The sequence below is a fragment of the Ixodes scapularis genome, unplaced genomic scaffold, assembly GCF_016920785.2.
Source record: "Ixodes scapularis isolate PalLabHiFi unplaced genomic scaffold, ASM1692078v2 PGA_scaffold5__190_contigs__length_132052651, whole genome shotgun sequence".
NCBI classification, from domain to species: domain Eukaryota; kingdom Metazoa; phylum Arthropoda; class Arachnida; order Ixodida; family Ixodidae; genus Ixodes; species Ixodes scapularis.
The window spans coordinates 314,431-330,859 of NW_024609880.1; the positions used below are offsets into that span (position 1 = coordinate 314,431).

The 16,429-nt window shown below is 44.5% G+C and overlaps 1 protein-coding gene across 2 annotated transcripts in view; it reads left to right on the forward strand.

Annotated features, from left to right (window-relative positions):
• The window catches only part of LOC8028480 (solute carrier family 22 member 8), a 101,226-nt gene that overhangs the window by 61,091 nt on the left and 23,706 nt on the right, over window positions 1-16,429 (forward strand). For both annotated transcript variants that reach the window (XM_040214937.3, XM_040214936.3), the window contains 3 exons: window positions 2,814-2,899; window positions 5,107-5,321; window positions 5,876-6,057. In XM_040214937.3, the coding sequence (XP_040070871.2) occupies window positions 2,814-2,899; window positions 5,107-5,321; window positions 5,876-6,057 (483 nt within the window). The remainder of the gene's footprint in view (window positions 1-2,813; window positions 2,900-5,106; window positions 5,322-5,875; window positions 6,058-16,429) is intronic.

Genomic DNA, 16,429 nt, shown 5'->3' on the forward strand with positions numbered 1-16,429 from the left:
GACAACACTTCCAGTACGCGCGCTCCGGGTAACGTTTCTCGAAAGTATCGAGGAAATCGTGCTACAAACGGTAACACCTCTTGCAGCGTGCACGGTTTCGGGTCTGGGCGGCCACTTTCATATGCGTAATCGTCGTCGTATATATACGGCAACGACCATCAAGTGTGGCTACATTGAAGCGCAGGAGTGTAGTACCGCACTTCTCCCGCTGTGCTGTGAGTACAGGAGGTTCTCGGCGCTTAAACGGGGATCGGGGCGAGACCCAGCGACTGCACTCAAGGCTCCCGTTTGTCGTGCTGGCATGCGAACATGCGCGGGGCGCTGCATGGCTGAATGGTATTGGCAAAACTGCTCGTATCGGGCGGTAGCCTGTGCCAAGGCAGTGAAACAGTTCGGGAAGTTGCCATCGGTATCCTGTTCAGTGTCGGCGCTTGGGCCGCTGGGAAGAGTGGCCGCGCATTCCTCTGGTGCGCCGTTCCTCTAGCTCGAACTTCAAGGCGCTCTTGGGTATTGCAATTCAGAATATTGGGGCACTCGAAAGCGATTGCCGAACATACCGTGAGTGAAGCCCCCGCTCCTAATGTATAGTTGCACATTGCACGCCGAGCGTAAAATCGGCGACTGCCAGCTCCGCGCTGCTCGACTTATCGAGGCAACAACCTCGGATATGAAAGCCCTAAGGTTGACCAAATTAGTGCTATAGATTAAAAAAAAACATGGTTTTAACATTTTGGTTATTGGAATAAAAGTGACAGTACCTGATATTGTTTCTTTTTTTTAATCAGCAGCACTTTAAATGAACTACTTCCAAAACTCCCTGAATGCGACACCGCTCGTGTTGCATTATGGCGCCTTCTTGGCAACAAAGAGAAGTAGCATGTGCTCGATGTCGATCGCCCGCGTTGACGAAGTAGTACATCTCAGCTCTGGATTAAAATAAGGGTGCGCTCGCTCGTATTGCCTCCATCTTCATAAGAGCCCGCGTTGGGACACAAGCCTCCAGCGGCCGTAAAGACCTGCCTAGACGTAGCGAGGAGTAGCAGTAACGCCTTCTGCGTCCTATACCTTTCTGCCGACGTCACTAAGACTCCAGAGTGCAGCATGAAACTCTTGGGTCACGGATCATTTGAGACTAGGATATTGAACAGATGCAACACAATGATCGCCCCAGTAGAATTCTTCTTCTTACTTTCTCTGTTTACCTGCGCACAAACTGTGGCACATCGAGAGCACGAGAAACGTGCCCCAGCTATTTATTCGTATTGGTGGCAACGCCGAGTTTAAGGAAGGTCACATACTGAAAAATGCGTGCAATGTGTTTGGTCGTGACGGGATGTCGTGAATTAAAATTGGCATATTGAAACCGAATCGGTTTTAAAAGTCTCCAACATGGTTTACAAAAAAAATAAAACAGCGCCAAAAAAAAAAAAAGAATTTGCGGTGGCTTAGCTCGGCTATGCCAGGATATACGTAGCGTGAGCTTGTGCGCACAAAATGAAAGGCGCCATTAAGCGGCTCCGGTGCAGCGTCACACTTGGCTACTGCGCAACGGAGGCGCACAGCTGGGCACGCGGCGGCGCAAGTGCTTCTGCCGCGGCTATGACGTCACTCCTCTGGAATGTGCCAACCCGCGAGGCGCGCGCGGTAGCAGCGGAGCGCGCGGCGGCGGCGGCTCCGGCGCACCAGCTGTGTACCGTGTGACGTCACTGCTCCACGCGCATGCGCAACCCGGCGAGGCGCGCGCGGCGGCGGCGTCTCCGGCGCGCCCGCTCTGCGCCGTGTGACGTCACTGCTCCTCGCGCTTGCGCAGAGCGGAGCACGGCTCATTATGCGAGCCACACGAAACTACTAAATCTCGGCCAGTGTAGCTCACGCTACAAAAAAAAAATAGAACGGACGACAAGAAGAAATGTACAAACAGAGCGCCGACTCTTCATGTTTGTACACTTCGTCATCTTGTCGCCCGTTTTTTTTTTTTCTTTTTTTGCGCTGTTTTATTTTTTATTAATTATGTCCCGCTAACTCTGCGAATTTTTCGCCCTAGCACTCAATCTGCTTTGCGCGGCACTGCGCCGCTAGGATGGCTTCGATTTTGCAAGATGTCTATTGCGTCCGCGCCTCTACACTATCACACTAACATGCAGATCACATAGCCCAGACGAAAAACTGGCTAGCAATCCCTCGATTCCGAGTTCAATCTATGTCGAGAGTAATCTTGTATGCTGGTTGTAATAATGACCTTAACGAGTCTAATATTTATACAACTTTAACCTGCGTGTCACGGCCCAGTGTTACGGTCGAGCGTGATGTCTCTCATGGCCAGCCAGCGTATAAACACACTATGTGTTAAAACATTCCTCAAGCGCATTACATGGTAGAACCTTAAATTGTTCTAAACTATAAATTTAATTATCTACGCGGAGAGCAAGTCGTCTGCGCCGGATTCGCGGTGACGTCAGAATGACGCCGAGTTTCGATTGGCTTCGATTGGAAAGATAGAGGTTAAACCTCAAGGCTGGATGCATTTAGGTCTCCCCACTATTTTTGCAGTCATCCAATAAGAGCTCGGCGTTCTGACATCATCGAACCCCTGGACAAAAGGCAGATGAACTCGCGCTCCAGATTGTTGCTGACATCTTATGAAACGCAAGGCTTTTGCCTCTTTTGTTCACGCCTCTTGCTTCGTTTATTTCTTGGGGCGTCCAACGGCGCGATTTCATTGGCTGCGGATAATAAGAACGTGCTCTGTACATGCCCAACCCTGCGTTGCTTCTGCTGTCATTGGCTATATGATCCCCGTGGGCTATTTTCAGGCTCTGGATATCGGCCGCGCGACAATACTTGATCTTTTTTCTACAAGGACGTGGGCCACTACAACAACGGTATTCAGCCTTCAACTGTAAGTTCCCAGGAAACGGTTCAAATGATACTCTGGTAGATAGCCTCTTTTTCCTAAGAACTTTCTAAGTTTCATTTACGTCCATGTTCGCTCGGCTGCGGCGAAGATGAAATGTGAGAGGAGTGGTACGAAAGGCATGTGATTTCTTTTGAAAAGCTTTAGGGCGGTTGGGTCTATTAGTGACAGTATGCGTCTACTTTTATCATGGTTTGTTATTAAACAGTAACCGCGGTCAAGTGGCGGACCATCTAATGACAACGGGGTTGAATGGTCTTGAGCCTCATCAAACAAGGCATACTCCTTGTTGTCTCGGGCTTGCGTCACCCACGCCCATTTTTGTTGCATCGCAGTGTTAGAAGAAAACCATGTACGCAACCAAGCGGACTGCTAAAGCTTCCGCATTGTGGTCGTCAGCGGAACGAATGTTAGGGCATCTCATCGCGTTTCTGAAAAGACACTGCCACCCCGTTTGCTCTTAAGGCCCTTTAGTTACAGAAAGATTTCTCCGTCTTCCATCCGGATCGCAGAAGCAGTTTCCTAGCTTCGATAAACGAGTACAAAAAGCATACAAACCGAAGCCGTATTTTGCCCCCCAGATCTTCGCCCTCAGTACAAAACAAGAACACCACCGGCTCCACGGTGGAAGGACAACGGACATAGAAATACAATGTGGCCAGACTTGATTTTATATCACTTTCATCCCCCCCCCCCAAAAAAAAAACTGGAAAATCAAGATTGATGCGTTGTTTTAGCATGTCTTCCAGGCAGACGCCACCGTAAATACTGACTACCACATGCTGGAAACGGCAGCGTCTTCTCTTCCCCTTCACGGTGCCTCACGTATCATAGTTAAGGAAGCGAGCGGTTGTGACGCGTTCGAAATTCTTGATTCAGGACACTAGAGTCGCCCCAATGAATTACTCCGCGGGGTTCTTGAAATATAGAGCCCACTCCAAAGGAACGAAACGACCGCGTGCTGGAGCAACGCCAACTAAAATAACGAAAGCCTGTGCATTAGAATTCTGAGTGCATCCCCATGAAAGCGTGCAAAGACGCATATTGGATACGAGGGCTGCGTCAATGTTCTGCTGTGCCACGTATTCAGTGAACGCGTCGAAGAACGCACGGCATCAGGCTCGGGTTCAATACTTACTTCGCGCCATCCGGCTTCAGTGACGTTCCACTAAGAAAGGATTTTTCTTAGTTAGGTTTTAGACCTAACTGTGAACCAGCGCCTTAGTTCGCAGGCCTTTATTACTCCAGGTGGTGTTGACTGGAGATAGGGGTCTCTATAGTATTTTTGACTTGTCATCGTTTATATAAGTAATTATTGGCGCTTGTGCAACAGCATGTGTGTCCTGCGAGTTGACCAATTGCTTTACACCAATAGCTGCTAGTAGAACAACACTTCGGGCTTTCGCGCCGTCGACCGCGCTCGATATCGACGCGGGCACATTTTCGGCCCTCCTCCAAATCTTTGCACGGGCCGCTGAGGAAAAGATAAGAGGCTAGCGAGATACGATGCATGGTCATTCATGGTAGCAAGATAGCATGCATCGTCATAACAACAGTCCCCACCAGTCAATCTGGCAGTGCACTAGGATAAGTGCCTATGTGAGCCAGAATTACCACTAACAACAATTCTTGGGAAATACGCAGCTAACACTGGCTTAGAATTTTACGATGCGTTTTGTATCAGAAAGATAGGGGAAAGTAAGTGCGCTAATGCTTCATCAATGCACCTGACAGATACAGAGAATTATTTTATAAACGGATAGCCAGAAAGATATCAATAATGTGTCTGTGTGAATAAGCCTTCATTTCAGAGTGCGCTTCGTCTTGTCTACTTCCTTGTCCCTATTTAATCGGCGCTTATCGTTCAGCACGTGTGGCTATTCGTACCCAAGTGACGTACGAAAACACGCTAGTTTACGCAGACAGCCGAAATGCTCTATACTTAAAACACGTCCATCGATTTCAAAACGCTATAGAATTTTCGTTCGATGTTTCACTCGGTTTTACACGAAACGCCTATGCAGACTCTGTGGTGCGCGATTCCACTTTTAGCGTTCATTCAGTCCATCTGCTCCGAAATGACACCTTAGCGGCTTTCGACGTCACATTTCAGCTGTAGCGAAGTTTCACCTTACAGGTTGCGTATGTGACTACACTTTCTTTTTTTTTTTTTTTTTCATGCTCAACTCAAGAATCGTGTCCAGCATGCTCTGGTACCACCTGACCGTGTCGAGCGCCGGTGTCGGCGGCAGTCCCTACGTGAACTTCACCATCGCCGCGTCGTCCGAGTACCCGGTGAAGGCCATTAACGTCGTGCTCATCAAATGGTGCAAGAGGCGCCGAGCCATCGCCGGATCTTTCACGCTCTCCGGCCTCGTCCTGCTCGCCGTGTTTTTTGTGCCCCAAGGCGAGTTAGACCGCACTTGAAGGCGGCAAAGGTGTTGAACAGCAGCCGTCGAATATTCTTCTTTCACGAACCAACCTCGCTTAGGGCTGGTTCAAACACTTGCGCTTGCTCGCAAGAGTTCGCTGTAACCGGTGTTTTACCATTTTGTGACTAGTTGCGACCGGCTGCGGAGGGCAGCCGGTTCTAAGCAGTGTAATGGTTGCATCAGCCTTTTGTGTGAACTTGCGTCTAGTCACACGCGTCGTGCCCTAACATATGTCGACCGCTAATGTTGCTTGATGGACTTCTGAAATGGGTATATTCGCTCACTATATTGTTTAGAAATTTGAAAAGGAAAGAGTTATAGGTCGCATCACGACACCTGTGTGGCGCTGACTACAAAACACTTCCCACTTGACTGCCACTTCGCTTCTCCTCTCCTTTTTATGGCGACCTTGCAGTCAATTGTTCTGGCGCTGAAGGAGCGGACTATCACCTATACGGAGGGGGGGGGGGGGGGGGGGAGGGGGCAGGCCACTGTCTACTCATTTTATGTGGGAGCCTTATTTTTTCAGATTACGCGTGGACCAAGCTGTGCCTGATCATTGTGGGCAAAGTATGCACCTCGGTGAACGGCGCCCTCTTCAGGGTCCAGCTGAGCGAGACGTACCCTACCGTGGTGCGCTCCGTGGCCATGGGATTCTGTCTGACGGTGGGTCGGCTGGGCACAGTGCTGGCGCCCTTCTTCAACGACCTGGTACGCACCTCGTCGGGCTGGGAGATTCAGATCCACGACGCTCGGGGGCGTACTAAAAACAAAAAAACAAAACAAAAAAAAAACATGTGGAGTAAGTTGACAAAGCCATTTCGGCACTCTGATTGGTGCGTTTTTATCTACGTCACATCGCCTGGTTTACGGTAGAAGGTGAGGAGGAAGGAGGGGGTTTGACGCCCAAGCAAATCTTTGAGACAACCGCTAACCTCTGGTCGACTTCCAGGTTCGCTTACTCGATATGCGCAAGCAAATCTGGCGGTCGGCTACAGGCTAGTGCGTGATTAAGTGAGGTATGTTTATGAAAGGCTAGGGGGGCCTTCCTTTGTCTCTACCCGTAAACCAGGCGATGTGACGTCCACGAAACTGCTGCAATCAGAGTGCCCAAAGAGACCGATCTCAAAGCCAGTTTCATTATGCTACCGCCGCCGCCATGCATCGTGTGAGCTGTTGTCCTTCTGCACGAGCGATAACCCGCCTAAGGGTATGCGCAAGCACGAAATGGCACGAGCTGGCTCGTAAACTGGGCCCGCCTTTTAAAAACTTGGGCTGGTGCGTATGTTTATACAGCCTAGAACTTAGTCTGCCTCAACGGGCGACTTGTCTCCCAGCTATAGATGATCAATTTAACCAGTGCGGTACAACCGCTACAGCCTGGGGTCTTTAACGTGCACCACGCAGTAGTGATACACGACCGCACGCCGGTACGACGCTCATCCAGATCGAAACGGGCAAGTGTGGGGTTCGAACGCCCTGTCTCCTATAAACTACAGTTTTGACAGCGTAATGCAAGCGCGGAATGTGAGTGAGATCGGTCTATATCGACCGATGAACAAAACTGTCTTTTTAGATATTTGGAAAGAAACAGTTTCACAAAAAGAATATCGAAAATGCAAAAAAATAAAACGTTTAAATTATTTTTAATTTTTTTTTTTTTTAAATTTTGCCGATGCTTTACGGCAGTTGGTTTCACTTAAGCGGTTAATATATTTTCAAGAAGCAGGAAATATTATGGATCATTTTTTTTATGAATAAAACAGCGGTTTGTAATTTTTATAGCTGTTTTAGTATAAAATAGCGAACTTGCTACCTGGAGCAATCTTGCCTCCAATTTTAATTGTTTACTCGGGATCAAAAACGTTACGAAATGGTAAATTCGGCTCAAACAGATGAATAATAACACATCAGTGCTTCCTTAAATCTTGGAAGATCATTGATGTGCGCAATCCACGAGAAAGGCGGTTCCATTCAGAAGAAGCTTTGCTACGAAGGAATTGTAAAAAAAAAAGGTTTTGCATGTTGGTACGTCTGTTTTGCAGTGATGGTTAAAATGAGAAGATATGTAGACGGGATCATTGATGAGCTTGCCTTTTTCTATGGAATTGTTAAAGTATATTTTATGAAACAACCACAGACGAGAAATCATACGTCGGATGGAAAGGGGAGGCAATGAGAGACGAGATTTCATAGAAGTCGCACTAGATGTGCGATGATAGTTGGATAGTATAAAGCGTGCTGAACGGTTTTGGATGACTTCGAGTGCTGAAATTAGTATTTATGTACCAGGATCCCAGGCCGAACATGAATATTCGAGCTTAGGCGTGCTACTGTTTTGTAATGCAATAATTTTAACGATGATGGAGCTGAGGGAAAGTTACGTCATAGGTTTCCAAGCACGCGATTACCTTTGTTAATGGGATATTGGGTATGAAACTTCCATGACAGATCAGAGCTAATATGAACACCAAGGTATTTGTCAGGTGATACGTTTTCAAGAGCGTTATTTTACAATCGGTAAGTAGGGAAAACTGAAATTTTACGAGAACCTCTCTTTACATTTGTTAATATTCAGCTTCATCTGGCACGTGTCAAACCAGGTCGAAATATCGGTGAAATCAAACTGGTTTATGAGAACATCAGAGTCGTTAATAATTTAGCGATAAACAACGAAATTATCGGCAAACATGTGTATGAACGAGGTAATATGAGATGGTAAGTCATTAATATACACAAAACGTAAGAGAGGACCAAGGACAGAGCCTTAAGGCATACCGGAATTAACGGGGGTCGACCTTGAGTTTGGTTATTAACAGTAACAAATTCTGATCGATTAGTCAAAATATTCTTGCCAAGTTAAAATGTTTGGGTTGATACTGAGTAGGCTAAGCTTGTTTATTAAGACTTTATGCGACACTTTACCGAAAGCCTTAGAGAAGTCAACGAAGACGCAATTGGTCTGAGATCCAGGATCAAGAGCTGAGTGGAGGTTACGAGTGAAAATCAAAAGCAGGGAGTCACACAAACATGATTTGTGAAATAATGCTGTAAAGGGCTAAAAAAAAAGATCAGACTCTAAGAAACGTGAAATTTGTGAAAAGATTACGTGTTTTATGACTTTGCAGGGTATGCTAGTAGGAGAGTTTGGCTGGTAATTAGAAGGAAATCTCTCTCCCAATTCTCCACTTTCTAGTTTTTAGGTAGAACACCATGATCAAGCGATTGTTAAAACAATGCTAACAAAATGATTGATGAATGCATTTTAGTGTTTTTTTAAGAAACTTGGGATTGATCTGGTTAGTGACCGAAGTTGACATCAACTTGAGACCATCAATAATATTGAAAATACCAGCGGAGTCAAATACAAAAGGAAATATTGGCGAAAAATTAGTAAGAGGAAGAACAGGATGCCTGGCACATATGGCTTGACTAAAAGCATTGGCAAAGCATTCTTTCAATGAATATGCACAGTCATCACAGGAAATTGCCCCTTCTTCACCAGTTTTAAGTTTTATTAAGTATTATAGGCTTAGTTTTCGATTTTAATACGTTCCAAAATTGCCTTGGGTGGTTAATAAACAAAAATGGGGATTTTGAGTTAAACAAAATATATAAATATATATTGCAGCATTGATCGCCATTTTGAATGCCTCGGCTTCAATATGGTATGCCGTCCAACGGTCAGTGCATATAAATAGTTTAGTTGTTCTGAAAAAAATATTTTTCTTAATTCATAGCCTTTTTAGTGCAATATTAAACCACGGGGATTTCGAGTTCGATTTTACAACCCGAAGGGAAACGTACTTTGTGATCAATGTTGCAATGTTGTCCTTAAAGAGACGCCAGTTCGCCTCAACAGACCGCTCCAAAATGTCATGCAGATATAAGAATCCTTAGATATGCAAACTTCGTGGCTAATACCCTTTCCCTTACGCGTTAAAAAAGCGACAACTGAAGAAACCTTGATACGTTTTGTTGCCCGGAATCGGCCTTTCCGTTTCAGTTCTGTATCAGATAAGAAATGCACACTTTCAGCACTGAGCGCATTGGCGGGGGGGGGGGGAGGGGGGGGAGGGGGGGAGGGGAGGGGAGAGGGGGAGGGCGGAAAGGAGGAGGTTGTGACAAGTGTGGGAAAATGGACGTCCAGTGGCCTAAACAGCAATTCCATTCCTTTATAAATTTAGCGGGGAAAATGACGTCACGTGATTTGGTGTCACGTCAGCTATCAACAAATTAAGTTTATCCGCTACATCTAACGGGAAAATTGGCGTCACGTGATCTCAAAAGCAATTCAGTTTCCCCGCTAAATTTAGCGGGAAACTGACGACACATGACTTGATGTCGCGACACTTATGAGCAAATTCACTTTCTCACTTTCTCCTTGGTACAGTCCAACAGGTAGTGTGTATTGGATGGGTCACCGGTACAGTGTGGCATACTGGCCGACCGAAACGTCCTGGCAGGAAGTGGGTGTAACGTGATGCCATGAGGGTTCGTGTTTGCGCCCGTATGATGCGGGTGCTGTCGGCTTGGCTATATCGGGGTGACGGAAGGTGTAGAGTGCTTTTGAGTTCTCTGAGTTTAAGTAGTATGGTTGTTCGCTCCTTGTACATTTGTTTTCGGTGTGTGTTCGGATCATAGGGTTTCGGCCAGGGTATAGGAGGTTCCAGATTAGATTTCGCTCGGGAGAGCGCGTGTTCTATTTGATTACCTCTCAGGCCCTGGTAGGTCGGTATCGATTCGACAGTGACATATAGGTTGGGGTGCAAGTGAATGTGTTTCTGTAGTGTAAAGTGTGTGTGGGACGATAGGTCGTTGTCTCGAAAGCTGCTGCACGCTCCCTGGTTGTGTTTGAGGATGAAAATTTGATCGCATGAGTGGGTGTGTTCTTTAATGACTTCGGCAGTGGCCAGAATTTCGGCGGCCATTGGGGAGGAGACACCTACGTGGTCACGGGGCGAGAAAGAGCGGGGTCTGACTACTGCCCTTCTGCTCCCGGCTGGTGTGTTGCTCGCGTCGGTCTGTGTAGTAGCATACGTCTACGTCTGGTGGTGTACGGGCGAGCACCCGGCGAACGTGGGCCTGGCGGCGGGGTTAGTGGTTTTCGGTTGACATGTTCTGCGGGAGGGGCACGGCGGTTATGCGGCGAAGCGAGTCACAGGGTACGGGGGATTGTGGGAGGGGTGGGAGTCTGGACATAACGTACAACTGCTGAGTGAGGAGGAGGATGTGCCCCTGTTAAGATGCCTGCAGGCGTTGGTGTTGCGGAAGTTTTTGGATAGTGACGCAATCCTTCATAGAGTTAAAAAAACAGCGAAAATGACGTTAGCATTGTTGGAAGCGGGGGGGGGGGGGGGAGAAAGAGTTGATTGTATATTCGCTCTGGGTGTGAATCAAGGAACCCCAGGGCAAGTCCCGTGCATTTTCGAAGAATAATTTTGAGATTGTAAGGCGAATGCCTTACTTGTCCCGTTACGCGAAAAGGTGTCGGCGTTGTGCCCGAAAGATGGTCATATAATACGTCATCAAGTACGCGCCGCTCAAGATCAAAGCGGGCGAGCCTCATAAAAAAAAATAAATAAAAACACAGCAACGCAGATGCTTCATCGCGGTAAATGACGGGGGCCTTCAAGCCCTAAGCGGACGCACATCAGAAATAAAACACCAAAAAAGTTCAACAACGCAGATGCTTCCTCACGGAAGACGTCGTGAAGCCCGCGAGGTTCGCCGCGCCTGCGAACTGGGCTAGCGTCATGTTACCGCCGGAGCACCGTGTGGAAAAGGAACACTTGCCGTGCTTCTTGTAGGACCGATTACGTGTAGGAATGCTTTCTCATTCCTACACGTAAGAAGTGTTACGTGTGTCTGCCAAATTGTTTTTTGCGTATGAGGTAGCGTAGGGTATGGGAGAGGATACATGACTCAAAGTGTAGACGAGCGCTACGAGTGTCTTGCGGAGCTCGTGCTACTTGAGGCCTCGACTGCTTTTCGTAACGCGCCTGGGCATGTGGTGATGTACTTGATTTGGGTGTTTGATATATCTCATCCACAGATCGGCTTTTCTATTCTGCTGGAGATAATAATAAAAATAATGATCTTTTATTTTCCTTTTTTCGTCAAAAAAGGCGGAAAGAAGCCAAAAAGCTGCTACTGCAGCTTGATCAGGCCCTAGTTCCGATACACACCTTGGTGGAATAACAGCGTAAAATAGAAATATACTACATCCAAACAATCAAATATGCACCAGAACACCACTCCAATCATTATACTTGTTTATGTATAAAGATAACTAAAATACACATGCCACTCAAATAGAAACGAATTCAGAACACATGCGTGACACTACACGGTATCAAATAGAAAATGGGATTGTAGTAGTATGTCTGCTAACATTCGATTTGACCTTCCAAGTATACACACATCATTTGCTTCAAGCTCATTCAGTAAAGACGGCGACACATACTTTAGTGATGTAAAGCCATAATTAGTACGGGGTGTTAAAACATTCCAGGTTTCGCCAGGGCGCGTAAGGTATTTATGATCTAACTTAGTTAAACGTGACAGTGCAGAAATGAAAAAAGTATTGTTGTGTTTTAAGGCTAAATCATAAGTTACCAGGGACCAAAACTTGTCCAGTTGTTTATTAGAATGATGCAAAAAAGAAACATTTGAAACAATTCGAATAACCCTCTTTTGGGTTATCAGTAGTCTTGTGAAGTTATGTTTTGTCGTTTGGCCCCATCCGCATCTCAAGATGACTAAAGATGCAAAAGATTTCATCAAAGTTCTTGAAGACTTACGACGGGAAATAAGAATCGAATTAAGAGGACTAAAGGATAGCGTAAATTACTGCCGCAATTCATGCGATGACCTGAAAAAAGTCGTTGACGACATTAAGGAACTACGGAGGGGAGTACAAACACTGGCAAAAAACAACAAAAATTTAGAAACTGAGAACCGCAAGCTAACTAGCAGGTTGGAAGAAATAGAACAATACCAAAGGGCAAATAACCTTTAAATCCAAGGACCGCTTGAAGTAGGCGATCCCATCACCATTGTAAAGCAGATTGCAGAGATTCTAGGCGAGCCTATAACCGACGTGGACGTTGACCTCTGTCACAGGCTGCCTACACAAAAACCGACAGAAAAAAAACATTGTCGTACCTCTTGTACACCGAAGGAAGAGAAACTCTCTGATGCCAAAATGTAAAAATATCTCGGTGCTCCTCGTGCGGCATCCCCCGTGTATGTGAACGATCCCCTGACTCGACAAAGCAAACAAAATCTGGGAGTAGCGATCGCTCGAAAACGTGCCGTATGATGGAAAATTGTTTGGTCATCGGGAGGAAGGGTATAGGCACGAAAAAAATGAAACCTCACCTATTATCTGGATTGCTGACCGCGACGACGTAGAAATAAATGACGGGGTAATCTCGGTTTTTCCGTAGATGTTATTTCAAGTACAAATTATATTTTTAATAAATGAAACATCCGATAGAATGTAGATATGTTGCGACTCATCATTTAACCTCACTTTCCGTAACTTTGAGAGTAGTTTTTTCTGCAATCCACGTTAACAACAGCAGTATAAATAACAAACGTGACGACCTGGACATTTTTTTTAAATCTTTGAGCATGCGCTTTGACGCATTACTTTTCTATGAGACCTGGATTCCCGAACATGCTGAGCCACCTTACTTTAAAGCAGTGCGTCGAACCGAAAAAAATACGGGTTCGGTTACGGTTCAAGTTCAGGTAAATTTATTTTGTTCCGGTTCAGTTCCGGTTCGATTAATTCGATCCGCGAGCCGGTTCGCGAACCGGTTCGGGGCGCTGAACCGGTTCGCGAACCGGTTCGGAAATTATAAATGACAAATTACAACATCAAAATAAATTACAAATAAAACATCTGAAATCAGCACATACGAAACGGGATACATCGCAGTGTAAGGCTCAGGGATTTTTACCAGGAATGGTTTCTTTATGTGCACCGACGTTTACGCATTCAGACTTCATCTAATTGGGTCCGACGCAGTAGCTGTAAAATCCGCGACCTCCTTACAAACCCACTTACAAGTAGAACTCGCTAACTATCCCGCCACCTCGGCGTGTAAGCAATTGAAGGAACAGTGGGGAGAAAATACAGCTTTCTTTATTTGAACTAGCCTTCGGTAACTCAAATTAGACCCTTAAAGAAGTTTTCATTAAACAAGATACGGAATATGAAAAACACTTTACCGAACGCAACGCCAGAAGGACGTAGTAGGATAAATATTAAAATAGAAGAGATCGCTGTCTCACAAATATGTTAGCTTCCAAGTGCCTTTACGAAACCGGATGTATTATTATCAAACTCCACAGCCTTTTCTTTTCTCATTCCGATGGAAGCAAGCTTCAAGAACTCGCGCGTTCTAGAAACGTGTTTTGAAATGAGCACACAGCAGCATTTAGGATTTACGAGATTGTAAGAAAATAAAATCCCGTGACGCGATTTTTTTTTTTTTTTGCACAGCTTTTTAATTATTTTTCTTCTTTGCGAGCCGCGACCAGCGCAATACTGGTTCCTATGTCAAGATTCAGGGATGCAGCGTTTGTCAAGATTCATGGATGCAGCGTTTATATTCCTAAGACTGAGTGGAGAAGAAAAATATGTAAGCGAGGTGTGTGTCAGTTGACGGCACTTAAAAAACAAATGACATTGATAGCACATTCATTGTCAACAGCGCATGGCCGAACCGTTCTGACATGAGCCGGTAACCGTTATTTTTTTCCGGTTCAGTGCTGGTTCGGGTTCATCGCGATAAAAATAGAACGGTTCGGGTTCTGGTTCAGTTCCGGAAAAAATACCGGTTCGGTTCCGGTTTTCGGTTCGGTTCGGTTCGGTTCCGGTTCGACACCCTGCTTTAAAGATAATAAATGTGCCAGTTTAGGCAGAGAAAATTTTAAAAAAGGAGGTGGTGTTGCTATCTGTTTAAAACAAAATATTTTTTGGTGTGTTGTTGAAAGTTTCTTTGTGATCGCAGCTGACGTTGAAAGCCTTGTTTTAGATGCAAAAACTGTTATTATTACTGTTATTTATAGACCCCCATTGGTAATCAGGAAATTTTTTTTGGAAGAATTATTATTTTTCTTGGATCGACCTCCAAACTATTTTTGAATTATAGGTGATACAAACATCGACCTACTAAAATGTAATAGTTACATAATTGAGATGAACAATCTCTTATCTGCTTGGGGATCTACTAACGCTGTAATACTGCCCACTCGAGTGACTTTAGAAACTTCTAGTTCAATAGATGTATGTATAACTATCTCAACACTACGGAAGCCACATCTTGCGTATTTACACAAGATATAGGCGACCACATGCCAGTTTTCTGTCTGACATCTATCTTTCATGGCAAAAATACACAAAAACGCGATAGTCACTTTTAGCGATGCATAAATTAAGAATCAATGAAAACTTTTTCTGTCCTGCTCGAGCAAACCAACTGGGAGAATGTCCTTTCGGAACATGACCCCAATTTTGAGTATGCACTTTTTCAAAAAAATTTAAGCTTTGTTATGACGTTGCTTTTCTGCTTATTTAAGTAAATAGTCGTCAAAATAATGTCCGAAAACCTTGGATTGCATATGACTTATACAGGCGTATTAATATAAAAGATAGAATCTACCATAACTTTCGAAATTGTAGGAACCAAAATCTTCTCATTGAATTTAAGAAAAAACAACAAATGAATGGAACTCCGATCTTAAAAAGGCAAAATCCGAATATTATCAGAATATATACTCAAGGATATACAATGACCCAAGAAAGATATCGGAAACTGTGAACGAAATTACTGATAGGAAAATACGTGTGCAAGGAACGGAAGGTGTCGCTGTCGACGGCAGGAAAGGGAGTGCACAAGAAATGGCGAATCTAATGAATATGCATTTTGTTGACGTTGGTTCACCACCAGAACACGAAGACACTTCGCAATTCTGTGTCACAGACGCAATGACTTCCTTATCAAACACGATAATACTATTACCAACTACGCCGTATGAAGTAGAAGGGCTTATAATTAAAATTAAAATAATGCCGCAGCAGGCGTAGAGGACTTCAAGCCAAGGCCTGGCGAATAAGTCTCCCAACGAATATCTTAGATCTTGTCGCATGTAATAAATCGTACTCTAGAAACTGGAATATTTCCTAACGAAGTGAAAACTGCAAGAATTACTCCAATTTACAGTGTGACGGGGAACACCTACAGAATTATAGACCAATCTCTATATTGCCAATTTTCAAAAAAAAATATTCGAAGGGGTTATAAATTCTAGACTAGACATATTTTTACATGCACAATGTAATAAACAAATGTCAATATGGCTTCCAAAAATCTAAATCTGCAGAGCAGACACTTGTAGAAGTAAAGGATAAAATTATATAGAATATTGAAAATAGATTATACACCTTAAGCTTATTCCTAGATTTTAAAAAATCCTTGGATACGATCCAACATGACATATTTCTAACTAAGCTTCAAAGGTGGGGTTGCTTTGACTTCAATAAAAAAACTACCTCCAAAATCGCATGCAGTATGTTTATATTAACAACAATTTTTTTAATACAGTTAAAATAAAGTACGGTGTTCCGCAAGGGTCTATTTTGGGCCTCCTCTTATTTCTTATTCATGTGAATGATATCACAAATACTTTGGGATCCCTTGAGCTTGTCATGTACACAGATGATACTAACCCGTTTTTTGCTTGCCTCTAAAGCGGCCTTAGAATCCATGACAAATAATTATCTTGACAATCTATCAACGTGGCTTCAAAATAATAAATCGCAACAAAAAGTAAAAAAAATATATATATAATTTTCACTTCCGTTAATAGGTGCGACAACACTAAGGTGACAATATATTTCGAAAATAGAGTTATAGAGGAGGTTACAGAACGAACATTTCTTGGTGTGTGGTTCAAACGGGAGTTAAGTTGAAACACGCACATAAATAAGCTGAGCTCTGAGCTATCCCGAGCCATCAGATGTATTTATAAAATAAGAAATTTCATACCTTTGTGGCTAAAAAATATA